Source organism: Podarcis gaigeae, assembly GCF_964106915.1.
Source record: "Podarcis gaigeae genome assembly, chromosome: 2".
Taxonomy (NCBI): Eukaryota; Metazoa; Chordata; class Lepidosauria; order Squamata; family Lacertidae; genus Podarcis; species Podarcis gaigeae.
The window spans coordinates 106427674-106449741 of record NC_139679.1 but is presented as its reverse complement, the minus strand read 5'-3'; the positions used below and the strand labels follow the sequence as shown (position 1 = coordinate 106449741).

General features: G+C 47.0%; 1 protein-coding gene across 5 annotated transcripts in view; it reads left to right on the top strand.

Annotated features, from left to right (window-relative positions):
- LOC310836649 (laminin subunit beta-2-like) overlaps nucleotides 1-19903 on the top strand; it is a 72624-nt gene extending 52721 nt beyond the window's left edge. For all 5 annotated transcript variants that reach the window (XM_083722276.1, XM_083722273.1, XM_083722277.1 and 2 more), the window contains 13 exons: nucleotides 781-1005; nucleotides 2498-2712; nucleotides 2804-2900; nucleotides 4246-4624; nucleotides 8730-8914; nucleotides 9008-9249; nucleotides 10252-10455; nucleotides 11547-11691; nucleotides 12683-12890; nucleotides 13874-14015; nucleotides 14639-14815; nucleotides 16191-16338; nucleotides 18150-19903. In XM_083722276.1, coding sequence (XP_083578402.1) covers nucleotides 781-1005; nucleotides 2498-2712; nucleotides 2804-2900; nucleotides 4246-4624; nucleotides 8730-8914; nucleotides 9008-9249; nucleotides 10252-10455; nucleotides 11547-11691; nucleotides 12683-12890; nucleotides 13874-14015; nucleotides 14639-14815; nucleotides 16191-16338; nucleotides 18150-18283 — 2501 coding nt within the window. In that variant the 3' untranslated portion in view covers nucleotides 18284-19903. The remainder of the gene's footprint in view (nucleotides 1-780; nucleotides 1006-2497; nucleotides 2713-2803; nucleotides 2901-4245; nucleotides 4625-8729; nucleotides 8915-9007; nucleotides 9250-10251; nucleotides 10456-11546; nucleotides 11692-12682; nucleotides 12891-13873; nucleotides 14016-14638; nucleotides 14816-16190; nucleotides 16339-18149) is intronic.
- Nucleotides 19904-22068: the final 2165 nt, after the last annotated feature.

The following is a 22068-nucleotide window of genomic DNA, read 5'->3' as shown; positions in this document are numbered from 1 at the left end:
TTGGTTGATTGTGAAGAGGTACACAAAAGGAGGTGAAGGAGCTCCCAGTTTTTCTGACCTGGCAACAACCTTTCTAGTTGTCGTGATAAAGGTCAGCGAAAACATTTCAACAGAGTTCCACTTCCCATTGAGCCATAGTGAGAAAAGAGGAGAAATGGCCATCACTAAGTAATTGTGTGTTCTGTAGGAATGGATTTAGGCACTAGGAGAGGATATATTGTTTAGTTACTGCCCTTCCTTGTTCATGTGAGTGAAATCAGCAGAGTGCCATCGTTTGCTAAAACGAGGTTGATTTAACCTTCTAGAAATAATAATCCAGAACGCTTTAAGGAATACTGTCACCCCTTTTCTTCCCCTTAAAAACAACAATCACACTTTGTTTTGTGAAGAAATAAAAGTAGCATTTACTTACATAATCCAGCTCTTGAAGCGGCAGTTACAGAAGCAAAATGAAGGCAGGTTTATAACTACGATCTAAGTCACAAAAGTACAAAATGTAAGTTCAGAAATAGTGTCTGAGCTGCAGAGCTCAGACACGTACGTTTGGTCAGCTTGGAAGTGTGGCGAGGGCTGCCCAGGCAGGAAGGAAATATGTTGGGCTACAGCTTCCTGCCAAGGTAAACAAAGGAAGTGATCTCACCGAGTTCTCTCTCGCAAAAGCCCTGTGAGCCACAACCCCTTCGTGTGCCCATCTAGAAAAGCATGTATTGTTGGTTTGACTGCAGTTTGGGTCTACATATCCTTCTCCCACTCCTCAATAATGTCCCATGTCTCTGGCAGGACCGCGGTGTGACCACTGCTCGCCTGGCTATTTTGGAGCCCCTGAGCAGGAAGGTGGAGCCTGCCGCCCCTGCCAGTGCAACAACAACATTGACCCCAGCGACCCCGAAGCCTGTGATCCGCACAGCGGCCAATGCCTTCGCTGCCTTTACCACACTGGCGGGCCCCACTGTTCTGAGTGCCAGCCTGGCTACTACGGCAATGCCTTCCAGCGTAGCTGCCGACGTGAGTAGGGTGGCCGGGCCTGGATTGTGAGGATGGCTGGGAGGAACTTGTGATTTGAGAATGAGAGGTCGTGTTTCGTGGGCTTTGTTGTGGCTGGTGGTCCCTGTGAAGCCTAGAGGAAGGAGGGTGTGGCAGGCTTGAGTAGATCTGCAGTCCATGGAACAGGGCTGACCCTGTTCATTAGGTAGAGTGAGGTGGTCACTTTAGGCAGCAATTGTTAGGGGTGGTAGTGAAGAAAGCAGCAGCAAGATGCTGGAGAACAGAGAACAAATAAGAGTTTGCTAGTGAAGATGAGCAGGGTTGGTGGAAAGTGAAAATGTTATTCTTTGAAGGACAAGTACCTGAAAATGATTTACAGGTGGTACAGTGGTACCTCAGGTTAAGTATTTAAGTCGTTCCGGAGGTCCATATTTAACCTGAAACTGTTCTTAACCTGAAGCTGTTCTTAACCTGAAGCACCACTTTAGCTAATGGGGCCTTCTGCTGCTGCCACACCGCCGGAGCACAATTTCTGTTCTCATCCTGAAGCAAAGTTCTTAACCTGAAGCACTATTTCTGGGTTAGTGAAGTTTGTAACCTGAAGCGTATGTAACCTGAAGCGTATGCAACCCAAGGTACCACTGTATTTAACACCGAGTAAGCTTGCTAAGATGTATAAGACCGAATCAGATACGTGCTGGAGATGCAAAGGGGTTGAGGGAACATTCTTTCGCATGTGGTGGGCTTGTAAAAGGGTAAAAGAGTACTGGGAAATGATCCATAATGAATTAAAAAAATGTTTAAAAGGTCTTTCCCCCCCAAAACCAGAGTCCTTATTGTTGGGGATAATTCAGACTGAAATTCCCAGGTGTCAGAAAAGGTTATTTATGTATGCTACTACAGAGGGACGCGGGTGGCGCTGTGGGTTAAACCGCAGAGCCTAGGGCTTGCCGATCAGCAGGTCGGCAGTTCGAATCCCTGCAACAGGGTGAGCTCCCGTTGCTTGGTCCCTGCTCCTGCCAACCTAGCAGTTCTAAAGCACATCAAAGTGCAAGGAGATAAATAGGTACTGCTTTGGCGGGAAGGTAAACGGTGTTTCCGTGCGCTGCTCTGGTTAGCCAGAAGCGGCTTAGTCATGCTGGCCACATGACCCAGAAAAACTGTCTGCGGACAAACACCGGCTCCCTCAGCCAGTAAAGCGAGATGAGCCCCACAACCCCAGAGTCGTCCGCGACTGGACCTAATGGTCAGGGGTCCCTTTACCTTATGTATGCTATTACTGTGGCCTGTGTTTCGTTAGCCTAAAAATGGAAAACGAGTGAGGTCCCAACTAAAGAAGAACGGCAAATTAAGCTGCCAGAATATGCGCAGCTTGCAGACTTAACACATAGAATAAGAGAACAATAAGAACATACGTTTAGAGAAGACAGGGAAACATTTATTTAATATATGGGGGGAAATTGTGTGCATTTGAAAACGCTGGCAGCAATAAGATAAATTCTCTTTTCCCAAGGCTGTACCTGCAACGAGCAGGGCACGCTGCCCTCACACTGCTCCAAAGGCATCTGCCACTGCGATCGAACTACAGGCAATTGCCCCTGCCGCCCCAACGTGGTAGATAAGAACTGTGACAGGTGCGCCCCCAACTTCTGGGGCTTCGGCAGTGACGTGGGGTGTCAGCCGTGCAGCTGTGACCCTGCCCATTCGTTACGGTCGGACTGCAACATGGTAAAGTTAGCCTAAGAGGGGGAGGCACCTGGGTGGCTTGTGCACCAGCTTCCAGCCCTACTACCACCGCCTCACCTTCCCCTTTTTTTAGTTCACAGGGCAATGCCACTGCCAGCCGGGCTTCGGGGGCCGTGTTTGCTCCCACTGTCAAGAAGATCACTGGGGGGATCCGGAACGGGAATGTCTAGGTGAGTACGAGAGCGCAGTGCAAGCGAGAATCTTCCGCTCCAAACATTGTGTGTGAGCGCTGCATTGTGAGGTCAGGTGATTGACAGATGGCTAACCCCACCCACCTGTCAAATTTGGCCCATGAGGGATAGGGGATCTGGATGAGTTTCCCCACCTCCTGGCATTAGAAGCTCAGGTTCTCTGACAATGCCTTACTTGAGCACCCTGTGCTTCTCTGCTAATGCTGGTTGCCCCAATATTGTTGGCCCTAAAGAAATGCCTCCCCTGGCCTATTGACTGGTAGGCAACTGTGCAAGCTGATTCTTCTTTGCAAGTGAGTTATGGGATAACCGCTGCTTTTGCCAAGTCTTCCCACAAAAACACACGTGGGCTGTGTATCTTTAGCATATTGAACTATTACGATTGCTGCATTGTTCTAGAATGATGGTTCTATTGTGTGTGTGTGTTTTAAACATCTTTATCGAAAGTTCAAAACGTACTTAATTACATGTGCACTAAACATGGTGATATGTAAATAAAAGAGAGAGAAAGCAAAAGAGAAACAGAAACCGTGTAGAAGGGAAAATGAAGGGGGGGAGGGGGAAAACCCTCAAAACTGTATACTTTACAAGGTTGTTATTGTACTGCACCAGATCTTAACCTATTACAATATTTGTAAGAATGGATTCCAAATATCATTGAATTTGTTTGCAGCAAGTCTGCGTTTATATCCAAGTTGTTCATATGTTGCGAGTTTATAGAAGTCTTCAATCCAATCGTAGAATAATAAAATAATAATAATAATAATGAATTTTTATTTATACCCCGCCCTCCCCAGCCAGAGCTGGGCTCAGGGCGGCTAACACCAATAAAATCACCAATAAAATCACAGTAGGGAGCCGTGTTGTTATTCTTCCAGTTCATCAGTATCAGTCTTTTTGCTGTGGTAAGGGCACAGAGAGTCCACTCGTACTGTCTTTCTGTAATGTTTTGTATGGTGTGTTTTAATGGTGCGTGCTTATACAGTGGTACCTCAGGTTAAAGTACTTAATTCGTTCTTAACCTGAAACTGTTCTTAACCTGAAGCACCGCTTTAGCTAATGGGGCCTCCTGCTGCCGCCGGGCCGCCGGAGCCCGATTTTTGTTCTTATCCTGAAGCAAAGTTCTTAACCTGAAGCACTATTTCTGGGTTAGCGGAGTGTGTAACCTGAAGCTTATGTAACCTGAAGCGTATGTAACCCGAGGTACCACTGTGTTTCAATGTGGTGCAACTGGCTTTTGTACTGGTTCGGAATGAAATGGTACGTAAACAAACTAAAGCCAAAGCTTGCTTGGGGAATGACCTCCGGTTTTTGCCCCCTGCAGCTTGTGAGTGTGACCCCACAGGGTCCGAGAGCCTGCAGTGTGACCGTCTCACTGGGCACTGCCCCTGCCGAGGTGGCTTCACGGGGCCGCGCTGCGACCAGTGCCGGCGGGGCTTCCAGCAGAACTTCCCCCGTTGCTCCCCCTGCCACCCTTGCTTCGGCCAGTGGGACGCGGTTCTGGCACAGCTCTGGGAACAGCTGCGGAGGTTGCAGGGCACAGTTCAGGCCCTGAAGGAAGGGGGGCCCATCCCGGCGGCCAGCAGCAGCCGCATGCGCGACCTGGAGGACAGGCTGGGTGACGTCGAGCGGCTCCTTGGGGACGGCAGCAGTCCAAGCACTCCCCTGTTGCAGCAGCTCAGTGCCCTTCTGGAAGATACCAGGTAAGGAGACGTGAGGTGGAATTGGAGGGAAGCAGAAAAGGGGGAATGGTCTGTTGTTGGTTTTTTAAATTATTATTACAATGGTACCTCTGGTTACATACTTAATTCATTCCGGAGGTCTGTTCTTAACCTGAAACTGTTCTTAACCTGAAGCACCACTTTAGCTAATGGGGCCTCCTGCTGCTGCCGCGCCGCCGGAGCACGATTTCTGTTCTCATCCTGAAGCAAAGTTCTTACCCTGAAGCACTATTTCTGGCTTAGCGGAGTCTGTAACCTGAAGCGTGTGTAACCTGAGGTACCACTGTATTAAAGATTTTCTTGTTTTACAGAAGTATGTGTAATGTCTCTCGTTTTTTTTCCATGTAACATTTTTCCAAATCAGTTTCATTTGCTGAGACATTGGGGGGGGGAGATGGGGGGGTCGGGTGGCAATGTTTCTATTTTGCTTAATGTATGTAGGGTTTGGTGTCAGCGTTGCTCGTGCTGTTCATTTGTGTTTCTTTGGTGGTGAGAGAGGTTGGGCTGTTGTTGTTTTAAGAAGATTATACAGACAGCAAAACAAAGAAGTCTGAGTTAACATTGCCTTCTACCAATAAGAAATAATAATAACTATTATGATAATGAAATACTAAAAATACATCTACTTCCCCTTTTTAACTTCTATTCTGGTTACAATATATTACTATTCTATAAGAATCTATTATATCCTTTGCTGTCCCATATATTATTTTATTTCCCAAATTCAACCTAACCCTCCCCTCCTCCCCACTGCTTCCCTTCACCTGTGTGAGATCTTCCCAACATAATATTTTTTCTAGTTGCTTTCACAAAATAAAATAACATGAAAACTTATAAATTATAATTACTTATTTTGTCCTTACACACTTAACAAGTTGTTAAGCGTGAAATGGTCTGGTTTTTTTATTCGGTTTGTGCATGCCAGAAATTGAAGGATTTGATAACCTTTGTGCTTCAAGTTTTTCCTCTGTGGGCACATCCAGATTGAAAAACCGATTAACAAGCATCCACTCCTGGACATCTTAATTTGGGGTGTGGGGATAAAGGAGCTAGAAGTTATAGAATCACAGAATCATGGAAATGTAGAGCTAGAAGGGACCCGAGTGTCGTCTAGTCCTACGGTGCAGGAATCTCAACTAAAGCATCCCTGACCGATGGCCCTCCGGCCTCTGTTTTAAAAAACTTCCCAGCAAGAAGAGTGCACCACCTCCCGAAGGAGTCCGTTCCTCTGCCAAACAGCTCTTACTGTCAGAAAGTTCTTCCTGGTGGTTAGTCGGAATCTCCTTTCTAGTAACATGAAGCCATTGGTTCGGGTCCCAGCCTCCAGAGCAGAGCAAAACGTGCTTGCTCCATCTTCCATGTGACAGCCCTTTAGATAGTTGAACATGGCTATCATATCTCCTCTTAGTCTCCTCTTTTCCATGCTAAACATACCCAGCTCCTTCGACTGTTCCTCATACGGCGTGGTTTCCAGACCCTTGACCATCTCCTCTGCACACATTCCAGCTTAGAGAGTTATCAGCACTACAGTTCCCAAAACCATTAGACAAAAGGCGTGGTGGTGAGAGAGCTCTATAAACCAACAAAATTTGGTGGTTTTTTTTAAAAATAATTTTTTATTGATTTTCCAATTTTATCGACACAGCAACACTAAACAATACATACAACAACCAGACACACACAAAAAGAAAACATAGATCCAACTTTCTTAACCTCCTTTTCATAAGCCTCTTTTCTCGGACTTCCCCATACCTTCCCCTTTTTGCATCCTAGTTTCACAATTTTTCAGCAACTCTTTTAACCAATTAATATTTAAACTTATTCTCCTTTTCAATATCACAATAAATGAAAAAGAATAAATACAGCTGTAATTTTACATCTTCCTTTCCCTTCACACTTTAACACTCCTCAATTTTATAGCGATTTTTAAGATATACTTTAAACTTCTTCCAATCTTCCTCCACAGTTTCTTTCTCCTGGTCGCGGATTCTGCCGGTCATTTCTGCCAGTCCCATAAAGTCAATCACTTTCGCCTGCCATTCTTCCAGCGTGGGTAGCTCTAGTGTCTTCCAATACTTTGCTAGTAGAATCCTTGCTGCCGTTGTGGCGTACATAAAAAAGATCTTGTCCCTCCTTGGCACCAGTTGGCCCACCATACCCAAAAGAAATGCCTCTGGTTTCTTATGAAAAGTACATTTAAGTACTTTCTTAATTTCATTATAAATCATTTCCCAGAAAGCTTTAATCTTCGGGCAGGTCCACCAAAGGTGAAAGAAGGTACCTTCAGTCTCATTACATTTCCAGCATTTATTATTGGGCAAATGATAAATCTTAGCAAGCTTGACTGGGGTCATGTACCACCTATAAATCATTTTCATAATGTTTTCTCTTAAGGCATTACAAGCCGTAAATTTTATACCTGTGGTCCACAACTGTTCCCAGTCAGCGAACATAATGTCATGTCCTAGGTCCTGTGCCCATCTAGCCATTGCTGATTTAACAGTTTCATCAATTGTATTCCACTTCAACAGCAAGTTATACATCTTTGATAGGTTCTTAGTATTGGATTCTAACAATTCAGTTTCTAATTTCGATTTTTCCACCTGGAACCCAATTTTCCTGTCTTGTTTAAAGGCCTCCATTATTTGATAATAATGGAGCCAATCTCGTACCTTGGACTTTATCTTCTCAAAACTCTGTAATTTAAATTCGCCACTCTCTATTTCTAAAATCTCAGAATATTTTGGCCAGTTGGTTCTCGTGTTTAGCTTCTTCACCTCTTTAGCCTCCATTGGTGATAACCACCTGGGAGTTTTATTTTCCAGCAAATCCTTATACCGAGTCCAAACATTATATAATGCTTTCCTGACAATATGGTTTTTAAAACCCTTGTGCACTTTAACCTTGCCATACCAGATATATGCATGCCAACCAAACATGTTATTAAAACCTTCCAAATCCAGAATGTCTGCGTTTTCAAGTAGTAGCCAGTCTTTCAACCAGCAGAAAGCTGCCGATTCATAGTACAGTCTTAAGTCTGGCAGGGCAAATCCCCCTCTTTCTTTTGAATCAGTGAGTATCTTAAAGTTTATTCTGGGCTTTTTGCCCTGCCAGACAAATTTAGATATATCTTTCTGCCACTTCTTGAAACAATTCAATTTATCCACAATTTGTAATGTCTGAAACAAAAATAACATTCTAGACAATACATTCATTTTAATCACTGCAATTCGTCCTAGCAAGGTAAGCTTCAAGTTCGACCATATTTCTAGATCCTTCTTAATCTCAGTCCAACATTTATCATAATTGTCTTTAAATAAATTCACATTTTTAGGTGTCATATTAATTCCCAGGTATTTCACTTTTTTTGCCATAATTAAACCAGTTTCCTCTTGAAACCTCTCTCTTTCCACGCTTGTTAAGTTTTTTTCCAAGACCTTGGTTTTTTGTTTGTTCAATTTAAATCCTGCTACCTGACCAAAAACTCGGATTAGTTCTAAAACTCTTTTTGTACTAGTGTCTGGCTCCTGTAGAGTCAAAACTAAGTCATCTGCAAAAGCCTTCAGTTTGTACTCTCTGGCTCCGATAAACCAACAAAATTTGGTAATGCAGTCCTATCCACCTTGTATTCTCCCTTGCCACCCAGCTTTGGGGATGTGCAGCACTTGAATCATTTTGCGTGCCTTATTTCTATCCTGCTTTTCCCCCTCCCGACAACCCTCCCGACAATAAAATAATACAACATTCTAAAATCATTTCATTATAAAATTAGTTCAACTCAAATTGATGGCAACCATTAGGCTAAAGTTCTGTGAAGATTGCCAAAGGAGGGAGTCATGCTGTGCCCTGGCCAAAGGCCTGGTGGAGCAGCTCTGTCTTGCAGGCCCTGCGGAAAGATGTCAAGTCCCACAGGGCCCTAGTCTCTTGTGACAGAGCCTTCCACAAGATTGGAGCCACAGCTGAGAAAGCCCTGGCTCTAGCTGAGGCCAGCCTAACCTCTCTATAGGTAGGCCTACGAGATAGCGCTTTGCCCAACAAGTGCCGCAGCTGAGTTGGACATACATGCTGTATTCCTTCCCACCGCTAGGGCGGACACAGATGAGCTCTGGCAGCAGCTGCAGGCTACAGACTCACACCTGGACGGCACCGAGAAGGAAGCTGGCGGGCAAAAGAGGCGTCTGAATGCGCTGAGCCAAGAGCTGGGGGAGCTCAACCGCACCGTCAGCTACCTCAACAGCCAGCTGCAGAGGATGACTAACGCCAGCTTCAACAGTAAGAAATGTGGGGGGCAGTATCCGGGCAGAAGAAGGATCTAGGCATGGGTCACGGGGCCACCCCTGAAATGTACCTCTTTTGGGCCGGCAGAGTCTTTCCAAAGCATCCTGGGATTCTTCCAGGAGTCACAGCTGGCCCAGCAGCAAGCAAACAGCTCCGTCCACGGCCCTCGGAGCCCGGTGGGACAGTCCAAGCTCACGCATCAGGCCACCGTTGAGCTCCTGAGACGCAGGGGGGATGCTTTCCGCAAGACGGCAGCTGCTCAGCGGAAGTCTTTGCGCGACCTCCAGAAAAAGGCCAGCAGCCTCAGTCTGAGCAGGATCAACCAGAAGGCGAGTTATTATTCAGGGCGAGGGTGCGGGCAAGAGAACGGAAGGGAGCGGAGAGGTGTTTGTTAGAGAGGAGAGCTGTGGCCTGGGTGATAGGGATTGGGTGGAAATTCTGGATCGAAGAGCTAATTTGCGCTTTCTGAAACACTATGCAAACCGGGTTGGGGTGGTGGGGTGGTAGCCATTGTTTGGAATTCGTCCTCATAATTTTGCAGTACGATTCTCCAGCCAAGTCATGTGTACAAAGATACAAGTGCTAGGATAAAGTGTGCATGTTTTTAGTGGGGGGGGGGGAGATACAAAAACACATTATATCAGGGAGCGGCGCTTTGTAAAGATGTGCATCCAGTAAGCCCCGACCTTACATACATTTAACTAGTGTGCATTTCGCTTTACATCCATGGCAGGAAATAAAAATAAAATGGAAAGTGGGGCAGGGTTCCAGGAAAAATGATTTTGGCCATCTCGCCTGCGCTTGAACCCAGTGTATTTTGACTTTATGAAATTTTGGCTTTAGACATGATCCCTGGAACATAACACTTGCATAATGTTATGTTTTTAATGTTTGACGTTTTATCACTTTATTATTATTATTATTATTCTGTTGGGAGCCGCCCAGAGTGGCAGGGGAAACCCAGCCAGATGGGTGGGGCAGTAATAATAACAATAATAATAATAATAATAATAATAATAATAATAATAATAATAATAATAATTTATAAGTTGCTCTGAGGCTTACTGCATTGGGCGGGGGAACAGAATACAAAACGCTGTATATAAGGGTAAATTTGCATCAAAATTTGCTGGTGAATCTTTATGGGGGATTGTTCGAAAAATATTTTCAGGCTAACATGGAAATGGGGAAATGGGGGGAGATGAGAACCTCACTTTCTCCTGCCCCCAGTTCTGGCCCTCCTTTCTCCCGTTCCATTTTTCTATGCAAGGGATGGGGCTTTCACCAGACTCCTGTTTCCCTGCCCTGATTTTGGACTCCTCTTGCTCTAGATCTGTGGTGCTTCTGGAGAAGAGGGCTGTGAGCAGACCCCGTGCGGAGGGGCTTCCTGCCGGGACAGCTTAGGTCAGCGGCACTGCGGAGGCCCCGGCTGCACTGGAGCACTGCCTGTGTCCATGAAGGCCCTCTCTACAGCTCAGAACATCTCCAGCCAGCTGGAGCGCAGCGCAAGGCACCTGGGCACCATTGCTAGCAAGGTACAGTGGCAGCAGAAGTGTATGTAAAGAGGTTAAGAAGAAATGCCATTCACATGGAGGCAAAGATTTCACTGCAGATTTATTCAAGGGTTGGGCTCCTGTCAGCTTGGGACAGAAACCTTGTGCCTCTCTTTAGGATGGAAAGTTTCAGGAGGGTGAAAGAAAAAGCGAGGCCTTTTTGTTCTTTCCCACCCTCCTGGGATCTTCTCCTGCTCAGCTACATAGTACCGTATTTTTTGCTCTATAAGACTCACTTTTTCCCTCCTAAAAAGTAAGGGGAAATGTGTGTGCGTCTTATGGAGCGAATGCAGGCTGCGCAGCTATCCCAGAAGCCAGAACAGCAAGAGGGATTGCTGCTTTCACTGCGCAGAGATCCCTCTTGCTGTTCTGGCTTCTGAGATTCAGAATATTTGTTTTCTTGTTTTCCTCCTCCAAAAACTAGGTGCGTCTTGTGGTCTGGTGCGTCTTATAGAGCGAGAAATACGGTACTTTAAAGGGTTTGGGGCTGACTCCCAGCTGCACACCTGAGCTGGCTAGCAGAATGGTGAAGTTTCCAAAGGGTGGGAAAAGTCAAAAGTGTTTTGCTTTCCCTCCCTGAAATCTGCCTGTATAATGCAAGTAGAGGATTTTCTTTAACTTCATGGCACACAGGGGCGTCTTGCCCATAGAGGCAAGTGGCACGGGGCGCCAGGGCACCAAGTTCTGGAGGGTGCCAGGGAAAAAGCGGAGGCTGGATGCGCCGCCTCCTGGCATCAGCTCGCTGCCCTCGCCCGCCTCACTGAAGCAGTGCCATGCCTGGAGGCTCTGCCTCTTCCCCACCAGAGGAGCGGCCCTCCAGCCGCTGCCCGCCTCCTCCAGCCCCACAAAGCTGCCCGCAGCATCGTAAAAAGGTTGTTAACTCGGAAATGGGGGGGGGCGGAGGTTTCTCTGCACCACAGCGCTGGATATACTTAAGACAGCCCTGTTGGGCACACATCCTCTCCAAACCTCTTCCTTTTCCCCTTTTCCGCTCTGCTCCACTCCCCACAGCTGACACAGCTCATTGCCTGGCTGTTTGCTATGGGGTACTAAGCTGCAGTGTTCACTCTTAGGTGCAAGAAATTCAGGACTTGGCGCAGAATGCCAGGAGCCATGCTCAGGACACTCTGGACCGTGCACAGGGGGCCCGGAACCGTGTGGAGAAGTCGACGGCCAAGCTGCGGGAATTTATCCAGAGGATAAAGGACTTCCTAGCAGGTAGCAGAACATCAGGCTTGCTCTGAACACCAGTCCAATGTGACATGCAAAGGGATGGATGCAGTGATGTTGTTAATCACCTGCCCTTTGCCCTGAGGTCGCAGGGCAGCTTACAATGATTAAAACACAATATTAAAAACATTTTTAAAACAGCTCGCAGACAGGGCAGGCGGCAGTGGGGGAATGTACAGGTTATATAGGCAAGCATATTTGCACTAAGTTGTGCTGTGGCAATGTTGGTATTTGGACATCTAGATTTAGGGCTGTGTGTGTGTGCCAAGGCAGGGCCGTCTTTAGCATATGGGCCGCCAGGGTGCAAAGATCCGCCCAGCGCCCCCAAATTTAGTTTAGCCGCCCCCAAGGGGGGAAGCCAAAGTTGTTGACCTGTTTTTAGGGGGACGCAAACTAAATGTTGTTAAGCTTTTGGGGGGGGGAGTGGGGAAATTGCTCACCTGTAACAACGACGCAACAGAAAAAAAATGCTTGTTTCCTGACTCATTGGGAGTACAGTGGTACCTCGAGTTAAGCACTTAATTCGTTCTGGAGGTCCGTTCTTAACCTGAAACTGTTCTTAACCTGAAGCACCACTTTAGCTAATGGAGCCTCCCGCTGCTGCTGTGCTGCCGGAGCACAATTTCTGTTCTCATCCTGAAGTAAAGTTCTTAACCTGAAGCACTATTTCTGGGTTAGCAGAGTCTGTAACCTGAAGCAAATGTAACCTGAAGCGTATGTAACCTGAGGTACCACAGTATTTGATGCTACAAGTAACAGAGCAACCGGGGGGGGGGGAGACTTTCACTCCATTGCTTTTCACTGCTGCTGATTGAGAGGGACCGGTATACAGTAGGTATACATTTGGCACCCCCCAGAATCTGGCGCCCGGGTGCACGGCACCCCTTGCACCCCGGGTAAAGGCGGCCCTGTGCCAAGACCTACATGGGTGGATGGGAAACAAGGATGGATAGTTCCAGGCCTGTTCTTGTCTCCATAGAAGAAGGTGCTGATCCTGAGAGCATTGAGCTTGTGGCTCAGCAGGTCCTCAACATCTCCCTACCCAGCAGCCCTGATCAGATCAGCAACCTGATTAAGGACATCCGGGATAGAATCAGTCAGCTGGACGGGGTGGACATTATCCTGAACGACACGGTGCACAGCCTGAACCGTACCAGGGAACTCTTGGCAAAAGCGGAACTAGCTAAGTGAGTCTCTATGTCGATGGGGGGAGGGACCCCCAGGTTTTATTTTTGCTAACTGAGCTTTTTTATGTTAATCTAATTGCATATTTTACAATGTCATAATTTGTTCAAGTCCTGATATCATAGCAATAATCACCAGCTTCTGGTCATTACTGTAAAAACTGGCTGGGCAATGGGGCCAGTTTTTATCAGGGTTATTGTAAACTGTATCCTGGAAAAGCTAAAACAAGCCCCAAGAATTGTGGCCAGCTCCTCTGCAATGCATGTGAATGTGTTTTGGCATGACTTATGAGCAATACCCAAAACAATAGGTGTTTGGGTTTGAATTTGTCAGTGGTATTATGTATTTATCTTTATGTTTTTAAATTGCTTAAAATGCAAATTGCTTGGAAAACTTTGGGTAATGAGTTACAGATAGGTAGCCGTGTTGGTCTGCCATAGTCAAAACAAAACAAAATCCTTCCAGTAGCACCTTAAAGACCAACTAAGTTAGTTCTTGGTATGAGCTTTTGTGTGCATGCACACTTCTTCAGATACTTCAAAGAGCAGACATGCCAGGCCAGTCAAAGGGTATCTGAAGAAGTGTGCATGCACACGAAAGCTCATACCAAGAACTAACTTAGTTGGTCTTTAAGGTGCTACTGGAAGGAATTTTTTTTGTTTTGGGTATTGAGTGACTAATGAATCTAATAAATAAATAGTACTAATATTAATAGTAGCTTGGCTTATTAGGGTGTGCCATTTTAGGAGGATGAAGCTTCCTTTTTGCAAATTTATTCCTTGAGGGGGGTCTTTAAAATATGGGGGTTGGGGTTGGGTGTGAGGAATTCCAATCTGCTATTTTTTGTGTGATTGGACAACACTTAGCTTGGTAAGTCTACGTTTGACGAAGAAGCATATACAATGCTTTTGTCCTTAAGCCACAAAAACTAGTAAGATTGCTAGTCTTTTCAGTGCTCCAACTCTCTGTTATGCTTTATGCCCAGAGGGCGAGCGGAGGGTGTGCAAGAAACCATCACAGAAACACGCGCGGCACTCAATGGAACAAAGGTCAAACTGGAGGCAGCAGAGCAAGCTATGAACAAAACCAAGGAAGCCATCCAGGCTGTGACTGGACGCGTCAGACAGGTGAGATGAATTGAACCACCTGGTGGCCAGAAAAGCTTCTTTAAACCTTTCCTCTACTCTTTCAGTGGGCAGCTCCAGAGCAGCAGCAGCACACTGCTCATCCACGTTAAACCACGGTTTATTTCAACCAATGCAATGCCACACTGTGGCCACCATGGCAGAGACATGCCAAGCCAGTCAAAGAGCAGGCACAAGGCCAAAACAAAAGTCGGTTTGCAACAACTTCCTTGCTGTATTAAAACGGATGGTGCAAATGTGCCCTGCAATTGTCCCTTCCTTCATGATGCTACGAAGTGATGGGCTGGGAACCAGGTGTGGGGCTGCCTTGCTCTCAGGTCTCCCCAAGGCAGCAGGGAACTGGTAATGATGCGGGCACAGCAGCAGAGCCAATCCGAGGCTCCAAACTCTGTGCCAAGCCCCACCTCCCTGTCTTGCTCCTCCCCCTGTAACCAGCTGCAACACACGGGTGCTGGGACAACAGGAGAGCAATGCAGTCCCACTTTCGCAGTCCCACCTGCTGCCACTGATGCTTCTTGAAGTGAAAAGTTCTGCCCAGGTAGGCTTTCCTCTTTTTCTCATCGGTCAACGTTTTGACTGCGCCTTGCGGTTTTTCTTTCTCTCAGGCCGGACGCAAGCTCGAGAAACTGGTCGACGCAGAGTCGAAACTGGAGAGCCGCCTCAAAGGTCTGGCGCAGAACGTGAGCGCATTGCAAAACAAGTCGCAGAACAATCAGAAACTCGCCCAGGAGGCCAAGGGAAAAGCGGAGCGCGCCACCACTGCTGCGGGGAGGCTGGAAAATGTGAGCGTCCCTCTTCCCTCTGATCACCACCACTGCCAACAGCTACTGTGTCAACTTGCCCACATGTCTCTTGCCATGGACATAGATGCCAACACTCTCCATGGCTCAGATTGGCATTTTCCTGTCTGCCATCGGCATTAATTCCTTCCACCTTCTTCCATGACAACTCTTCCCTCATAACCATTTTTTTCAAGCAACCTCTCCCCCAAATTAGAAACCCGAATTCAATTTAATAATAACAATAACAATAATAAAGTAATTTATTATGCTACCCATCTGACTGGGTTGCTGCAGCCACTCTGGGTGGCTTCCAACAATTTATAAAACCACAGTACAACATCAAATATTAAAAACTTCCCTATACAGGGCTGCCTTCAGATGCCTTCTAAAAGTCAAATAGTTGCTTATTTCCTTAATGTCTGACAAGAGGGTGTTCCACAGGGTGGACACAAATACAGTGGACGCTCGGGTTGCAAACGTGATCCGTGCAGGATGCACATTCACAATCCACAGCGTTCGCAACCCGTAGCGGTGCGCCTGCACAGGTTGCGATTCAGCGCTTCTGCGCATGCGCAAAGCGCAATTTAGCGCTTCTGCGCATGCACGACTGCCAAAACCCGGAAGTAACCTGTTCCGGTACTTCCGGGTTTCAGCGGGTACGTAACCCGAAAAAACACAACCTGAAGCCTCTGTAACCTGAGATTTGACTGTACAGAGAAGGCCCTATGCCTGGTTCCCTGTAACCTCACTTCTTACAATCAGGGAACCGCCAGAAGGGCCTCGGAGCTGGACCTCAGTTTCCAGGCTGAACTGTGGAGGTATATCGGGCTGAAGCCATTTAAGGCTTTAAAGGTCAGCACCAACATTTTGAATTGTGCTCAGAAATGTACTGGGAGCCAATAGAGATCTCAATAGAGACGTTTATGACTGGTGTTATATGGTCCTGGCAGCTGCTCCCAGTCACCAGTTTGGCAGCCGCATTCTGGATTAGTTGTCGTTTCCGAGTCACTTTCAGAGGCAGCCCCACGTAGAACGCATCATGGTAGTCCAAGCAGGAGATAACCAAAGCAAACAATGTTAATCCAAACATTGGCCTTTAACAGGTGGGTTGTGTCATGGCCTGATCTAAGGCGAGTCTTCAACTGCAGCTGTACTGTACAAATATATGGTAGAAAAAATATTAAGGAATGGATCCGCAAATGCATGCTTAAACTGAAAGTGGGTCCTGGGCTGGCATGGCTTACTGAACCAAACTGAAGTGAATCTCATGTGAACTAGAGGAATCCAGCCAAATAATTGGCTAGAGAGTTAGCACCTCATTAGCGTCCCTCCAAGCCTTTGCTGTAGTGGTGAGCTTCAATCTCTGTGTCCCCAGGAGGTGGAGAAAGTGATGAGGAGATACCAGAAGTTGCAGGAAGAAGTGGACAAGCAGCCTCAAGATGCAATGCTCAGGCTGAAAAACCTCAGGGAGGAAGCCCAGAATCTCTTGGACAAGGCCACGGGCAGCAAGAGAAAGCTGGAAGGTAGGGACACCACAGGTGTGGTTGGGCAGGATCCCAACCTCAAAAAAAAAAAAAGGTGTTGGAAATGTTTACTCTAAAGGCACCTCCCCCCCCCCCCTTATTGACACTTCTATATAAACACAGCCCGTGTCCTATTTTGGTATGCAAAATAAGGGAGAGGAGAAGCATTCTGAGCTAGGAAAGGGGTGGTGTGATGCTTCAGCAGGTGGCGTGTGTGTTTTTGGGGAGGTGGGGCCTGTATAGCAGGGTGTCTGGAGGTTTTCAGGAAGTTACAACTGAGTGCATTGGGCACAGGTTTGGCATCAAAGGAAGACAAACAGGCAACTCCCCATTTAGGCGCGGGTTACATTCTGAGCCTTCAAGTGAAATCGCATGTATTAGAAACACCATTGGAAAAGCCTGCAAGCACCCTCTAACCCTCTGGAAACCCCTTTGAAAAACCAGCAGACACCAAACTCCACCACAATCGCTCCCTCTAAACCTCCTTGCTCAAGCCCCAACGCTCCTCCAGCCTCAACGATCAGTGCAATGGCTCATGGGATTGCTAGGCGCTTTTCCCCACACCTTTTCCGCTCCTTCTGGGCTGGTTTAGGGCCCTTTTGCCATTTTAAAAGTCACTTCTGGATACAGCGTGCATGCACGGTCGCGCATTGGTTGTTGCCTGTAACAGTAAGTTGGAATGTGTACAGCAGTTTGGAGTTTTCAGAGAGCCTCACACATTATTATTACCCCCCGTGTTTTGTGGATGCGGCTGAGACTGAGAGATGGTGATGTGTCAGGGCTGAGACTGAACCCAGTAAAGTGGTACCTTGGGTTAAGTACTTAATTCGTTCTGGAGGTCAGTTCTTAACCTGAAACTGTTCTTAACCTGAAGCACCACTTTAGCTAATGGGGCCTCCCGCTGCCGCTGCGCCACGGCTGCACAATTTCTGTTCTCATCCTGAAGCAAAGTTCTTAACCCGAGGTAATATGTCTGGGTTAGCGGAGTCTGTAACCTGAAGCATACGTAACCCGAGGTACCACTGTACATAGCTCAGCTTCATGGGTGCTTTCTCCTGTGGCACATCCTTTTCCACTCCCTCTCCATTAATAATGATAATAATAAATTTTATTTATACCCTGCCCTCCCCAGCCAAGACCAGGCTCAGGGCGGCTAACACCAGGTATAAAAACAATTGATTAAAAACAAGATTAAAGTACAACATTAAAATGCAGCCTCGTTTCAGTAGAAACTCAAATCAAAAACTTTTTGGGGATGAATACGTCAAATCTTCACCAAGGCCAGCTATCCAGACTGGTCCTACATGGGCCAGAAAAAAGCCAGGGAAGTCCCCAAATAGGAGTTCCATCACAAAAAGAGAAAGGAAAAAGGAAAGAGGGGAAGGGGATCAAGTTGATTCCAAGCCAAAGGCCAGGCGGAACAACTCTGTCTTACAGGCCCTGGGGAAAGAAATCAGATCCTGCAGGGTCCTGGTCTCATGAGGCAGAGTGTTCCACCAGGCCGGAGCCAGTGTTGAAAAAGCCCGGGCTCTGGTTGAGGCTAATCTGTCTTCCTTAGGGCCCGGGACCTCTAGGGTGTTGCTATTTATGGACCTTAAGGTCCTCCGTGGGGCATACCAGGAGAGGCGGTCCCGTAGGTACGAGGGTCCTAGGCCGTGAAGGGCTTTAAAGGTCAAAACCAGCACCTTAAATCTGACCCTGTACTGCACCCAGGAGCCAGTGCAGCTGGAAAAGCACTGGATGAATATGAAAAACAGTTGTCACCAGGGCCTTGCTCTTTCTTCGAAAAAACGCCTGCCTCTTCTTTTCAGAGCTAGAAGGGCGCTTCGAGGCCAACGAGAAACAAATGAAGGAGAAAGCAACTGTGCTGCAGAAGCTGGAGGGACAAGTGACCGAACTCCTGCAGTACATCCGGGACAAAGCCACGGCCTATGCTACGTGCTAGGGGCCCTGATTCCTGCCAGCTCCGGACTCTGCCGCAATGGGGACCTCCCACACATGTCTCTGGCCGTCTCCTCTCTCTGAGACCCTAGCTGTAGATTTGGGGGCCTTCGTGTAACCCTGTGCTTTTTAATCTCCACCTGATTGTACCAGTTAGGCCCGCCTGGGATCAGGCATATCAGGGCGATTTCAATGCCAGCATCTCATAGACACGCAGTTACGTTGCGGTGGTGCCGTTAGGTAAGTTAAGACTCCGGGGTTAATGGGGAAGGGCCGTAACCATAGAACCTCTGCTTTGCATGCAGAAAGTCCCAGGTTCACAATCTCCAGCATTCTCCAGGTAGGGATGGGAAGACGCGTCTGAAATCCTGGCAAGCCACTGCCAGTCCACGTCGACATTATTGTGCCAGATGGGCCCGACGGTCTTGCTCAATATAAGGCAGCTTCCTATATTTTGTAATTGTCTTACAGGGCCGCTCTCTTTAGAGGGCAACGGGTGTTACCTGAATCGTAACGGTTACCATTTTGAGGTTCCTTCTAACTTTGTGATTCCACTTCAGATTCATTATGATAAGCCCATCTTTCTTATTCTCCCTAGATTTCTGTCCTTAAGTCTTGCCCTGACGGCATCTGTTTGGTCCACAGGCTGTCCCAGAACGGTGGTGGGGGGAATAGAAAGCCTTATTCCTGCTGATTATCTGCCCCAATATGTCCACACCAGCTCAATGAATGGATGAGTTCCCCTCTGGGCGACTTCTCGTTGCCCTTGGGCTCTTTTGCTGTTGCCGTGGAAACAAAGCACCCAGCTGCTTCGGCCTGCAGCCTCAGGCATAGACAAGGGATGCAGAGTTCTACCTGTTTTATCAAGGGTAGCGGAAAATTGCCCATGGCTTTCAGTTGCCTCCTGAGGTTTCTTTAACCTCAGCAAAGAAATATATTTAGTCCTGGACTTGACGCCCAGAAGCTGCCCCCCTTTCTTGTGAAATGGATGATGTCACACAGAGCGCTTCCCCTCCCACCGAAAAATGGTTCTAGTCAAAAGCGGTATGATGTTCAGCACTTCCTCCGGGAGTTCCCTCCTATTCCACTCAAGATTGGGAGGTTCCTTCTTCCCACTTCCTTTCCCCTACGTGAATTGCCTCAGGATACTAATGATTGCACAAATAGCTTTCAATAGTTGTTTGTTTGTTTTCTAAGATGACACAGATTCATAGAAGGTGTCTGTCAACTGCTATTAGTCAACTCTTTTGAGCAAGTGAAGGTGCGTTGCACCCAAGAAGCACCATTTTATTTGGGCAACTGAGAATTAAAATAAAATAAAAATCCCACAAGCACATCTTTTCCCCCAGCCTGGCAGTAAAAATATAATAAATTAACAATTTGCTGTCTTTTCATTATACCTCAAATAAGTTGTGTGAGACTCCTCACAAGATGGTAGAGTTGACATTGACTCTTTCTTCCTGACCTGCTCCTCCCATCTTATTGATCCAGAAGGTATATGGGGAAGTGTTGCATATCAGGGGAAGACAGTGATGCCCAACTACAGACATTCCCTCCTAACCAGCATCTCTTAAGAGAGGTTTAGCTAATCCTTCATTTTAGTAATAAACCCCTTGACCCTCCTGGTTTTCTGGTGTGTGTTTGCATCTCTGTGGCTGATGAAGGTGGTGGTATCATGTCCTCAGAACAGCAGTAACAAAAGACAACTATTGCTATACCTTTTGGTCCTAACAAAGGGCATTTGGGAGCCCCTGTTTCCACCTAGCCCAAAAAGGGGCTCCTATTCCTTCCATAGTGGCGTGTGTGGATTCTGTCCACAAACCGTTATGAGACTCATCATCAAACTTCTCCCAGCCACTGATCAGAGCCAGGGATTTAAGGGTGGATGAATAGTGGAAGCCAGATGAGGTCCCTGGTGATGGCATGTGGTGATGGTGTAGGGAATTATTTCCTCGTGCCTGGCTGCTAGCAGAAAGAGGAAAACAATGTGTCACATACAGTATGTTCTCTTCTGACAGTTCCTTCCAGGCTCTAGAGCTGGGAAGTTAAGAAGAAATGGGCATGACAACCTCCACATTCCTTTGTCATTGACACAGCTGAGTTGTCAACTGTTGGCAAGGCCATGATGGGTAATGACACACTCAGGCGCCCATCTGTGCACAGCTTCCTAAATTTTATTAGGAACACGCTGTTTTTTGTCAAAGCACTTCTGCGTGAACTGGGCAAACATCCAGATATGCTCTCTATACCGTAAGGACACTGGGAAAACACTGCTTTTATCAACTTCTCCTCAACACTATTACTTTCCATAATATGCAATTTGATAAGATAGCAAAAAACCGAATTCCTGTTTTTTCAGATGAGAACCAGCTATCTTCCACATATAATTACACCCAAAGGGAGAAGCAGTTTGCCAACGTGATGCTTTAACATCTTTCCCCTTGCACAAAGGCCAGCAAGGCATATACAGAGTTACCCTGGCTGGGACTGACTCGTCCAACATCACATGTTGGTTGGTTTGCAAATGTGGGATTTGTGCCCAGGGCCACACACACAAATGAATTTATCATGTCCTATGGCTCTGTGATGCCTGGGAATCGACCTCTTAAAATGGCAAGGCATCTTGTGACACTTTAAAGACTAGCACATTTATTGTGGCAAAAACTTTCCTAAGCCACAGTCCACACTTCAGCTTGATGCATCGCCTGTAGTCCCATGGGATGCGGAACGGGGACATACAGTAGTGAATATACGTTTGCCAATTCAAGATTCACTTTGTGCATCTGATGGCTGTGGCCCCATGAAAGCTTATGCCATAATAAACCGTAAGGTGCCGCAAGACTCCTCGTCGGTTTTTTGCTACGACAACTCGACGTTGTTTTTGCCCATCCTACCCATCTGGAAATGTTTAAAATGTGAGTCAGCACTTAAAAGACAGGAGCATTTTTGGCCACCCTGGACTGCTTGGACATTTGATCCGCCGCAGTCCGCGTTCTATGAGTGCAGCCTTTTGAACTGGGTGGGGATCTCTGGCTTCCTGTAGCATCCGTGCAATTGGCATCTGAGCTGCTTGATCCTGTCTCCCTGTCCTGCAACTGAGAAGGGTTTTCCTCTTAACTTCCTCCCCCCCCCCCCCGCAGATGTTTTGCACGATGGTTTGATGGGATCTTCTCTTGCAAGGAGCTGTGAATAAAGGATGTTCTCGTGGTGAGTGGGGTAGCAGCACGGGATAATTCAGGTCAGTGTGCTGTGCGTTGGGCTCTCTCTGCATGGAAGAGAGAACAAGCCAGGAAAGGCACATTCCAGCCCAGCTACAGGACCAGCCCACTCCGCACAGGGGAAAAGCTGGAGCATGCTCAGTCCTCGCAGGAATGGGAGCCTTCATTCACCCACCACAGTGAGAGAGAGGCACTGATGTGACACTGGCAAATCCAAACATCGAAAACAAGATGTTGCCCGTCCATCTCTCTCTCTCTATGATTTTACTCTTCTTACAATAACTTTGAAAGCGGTAGTGTGCCATGCAGTGGCAATGACTTAATGTTGGGCCTAGCGATCCCCGAGTCTTGGCAAATGTTGGAGATAAAACATTGCAAACATTGAATGCAAAAACACTGCCCGTTTAGAATGATCAAGAAATATCCACACAGCTTCGAAGGAACTGCAGGGCTCTCTCAAGAGAGACAGAATGTGGCAGAAGAGCATGTTGAATTTTCAACTTTCAAATTCCCAAAATGAGGGGTGCCAAAGTGTTTTAACATAACCTGGGAATTCAGAAGATATTTTGGT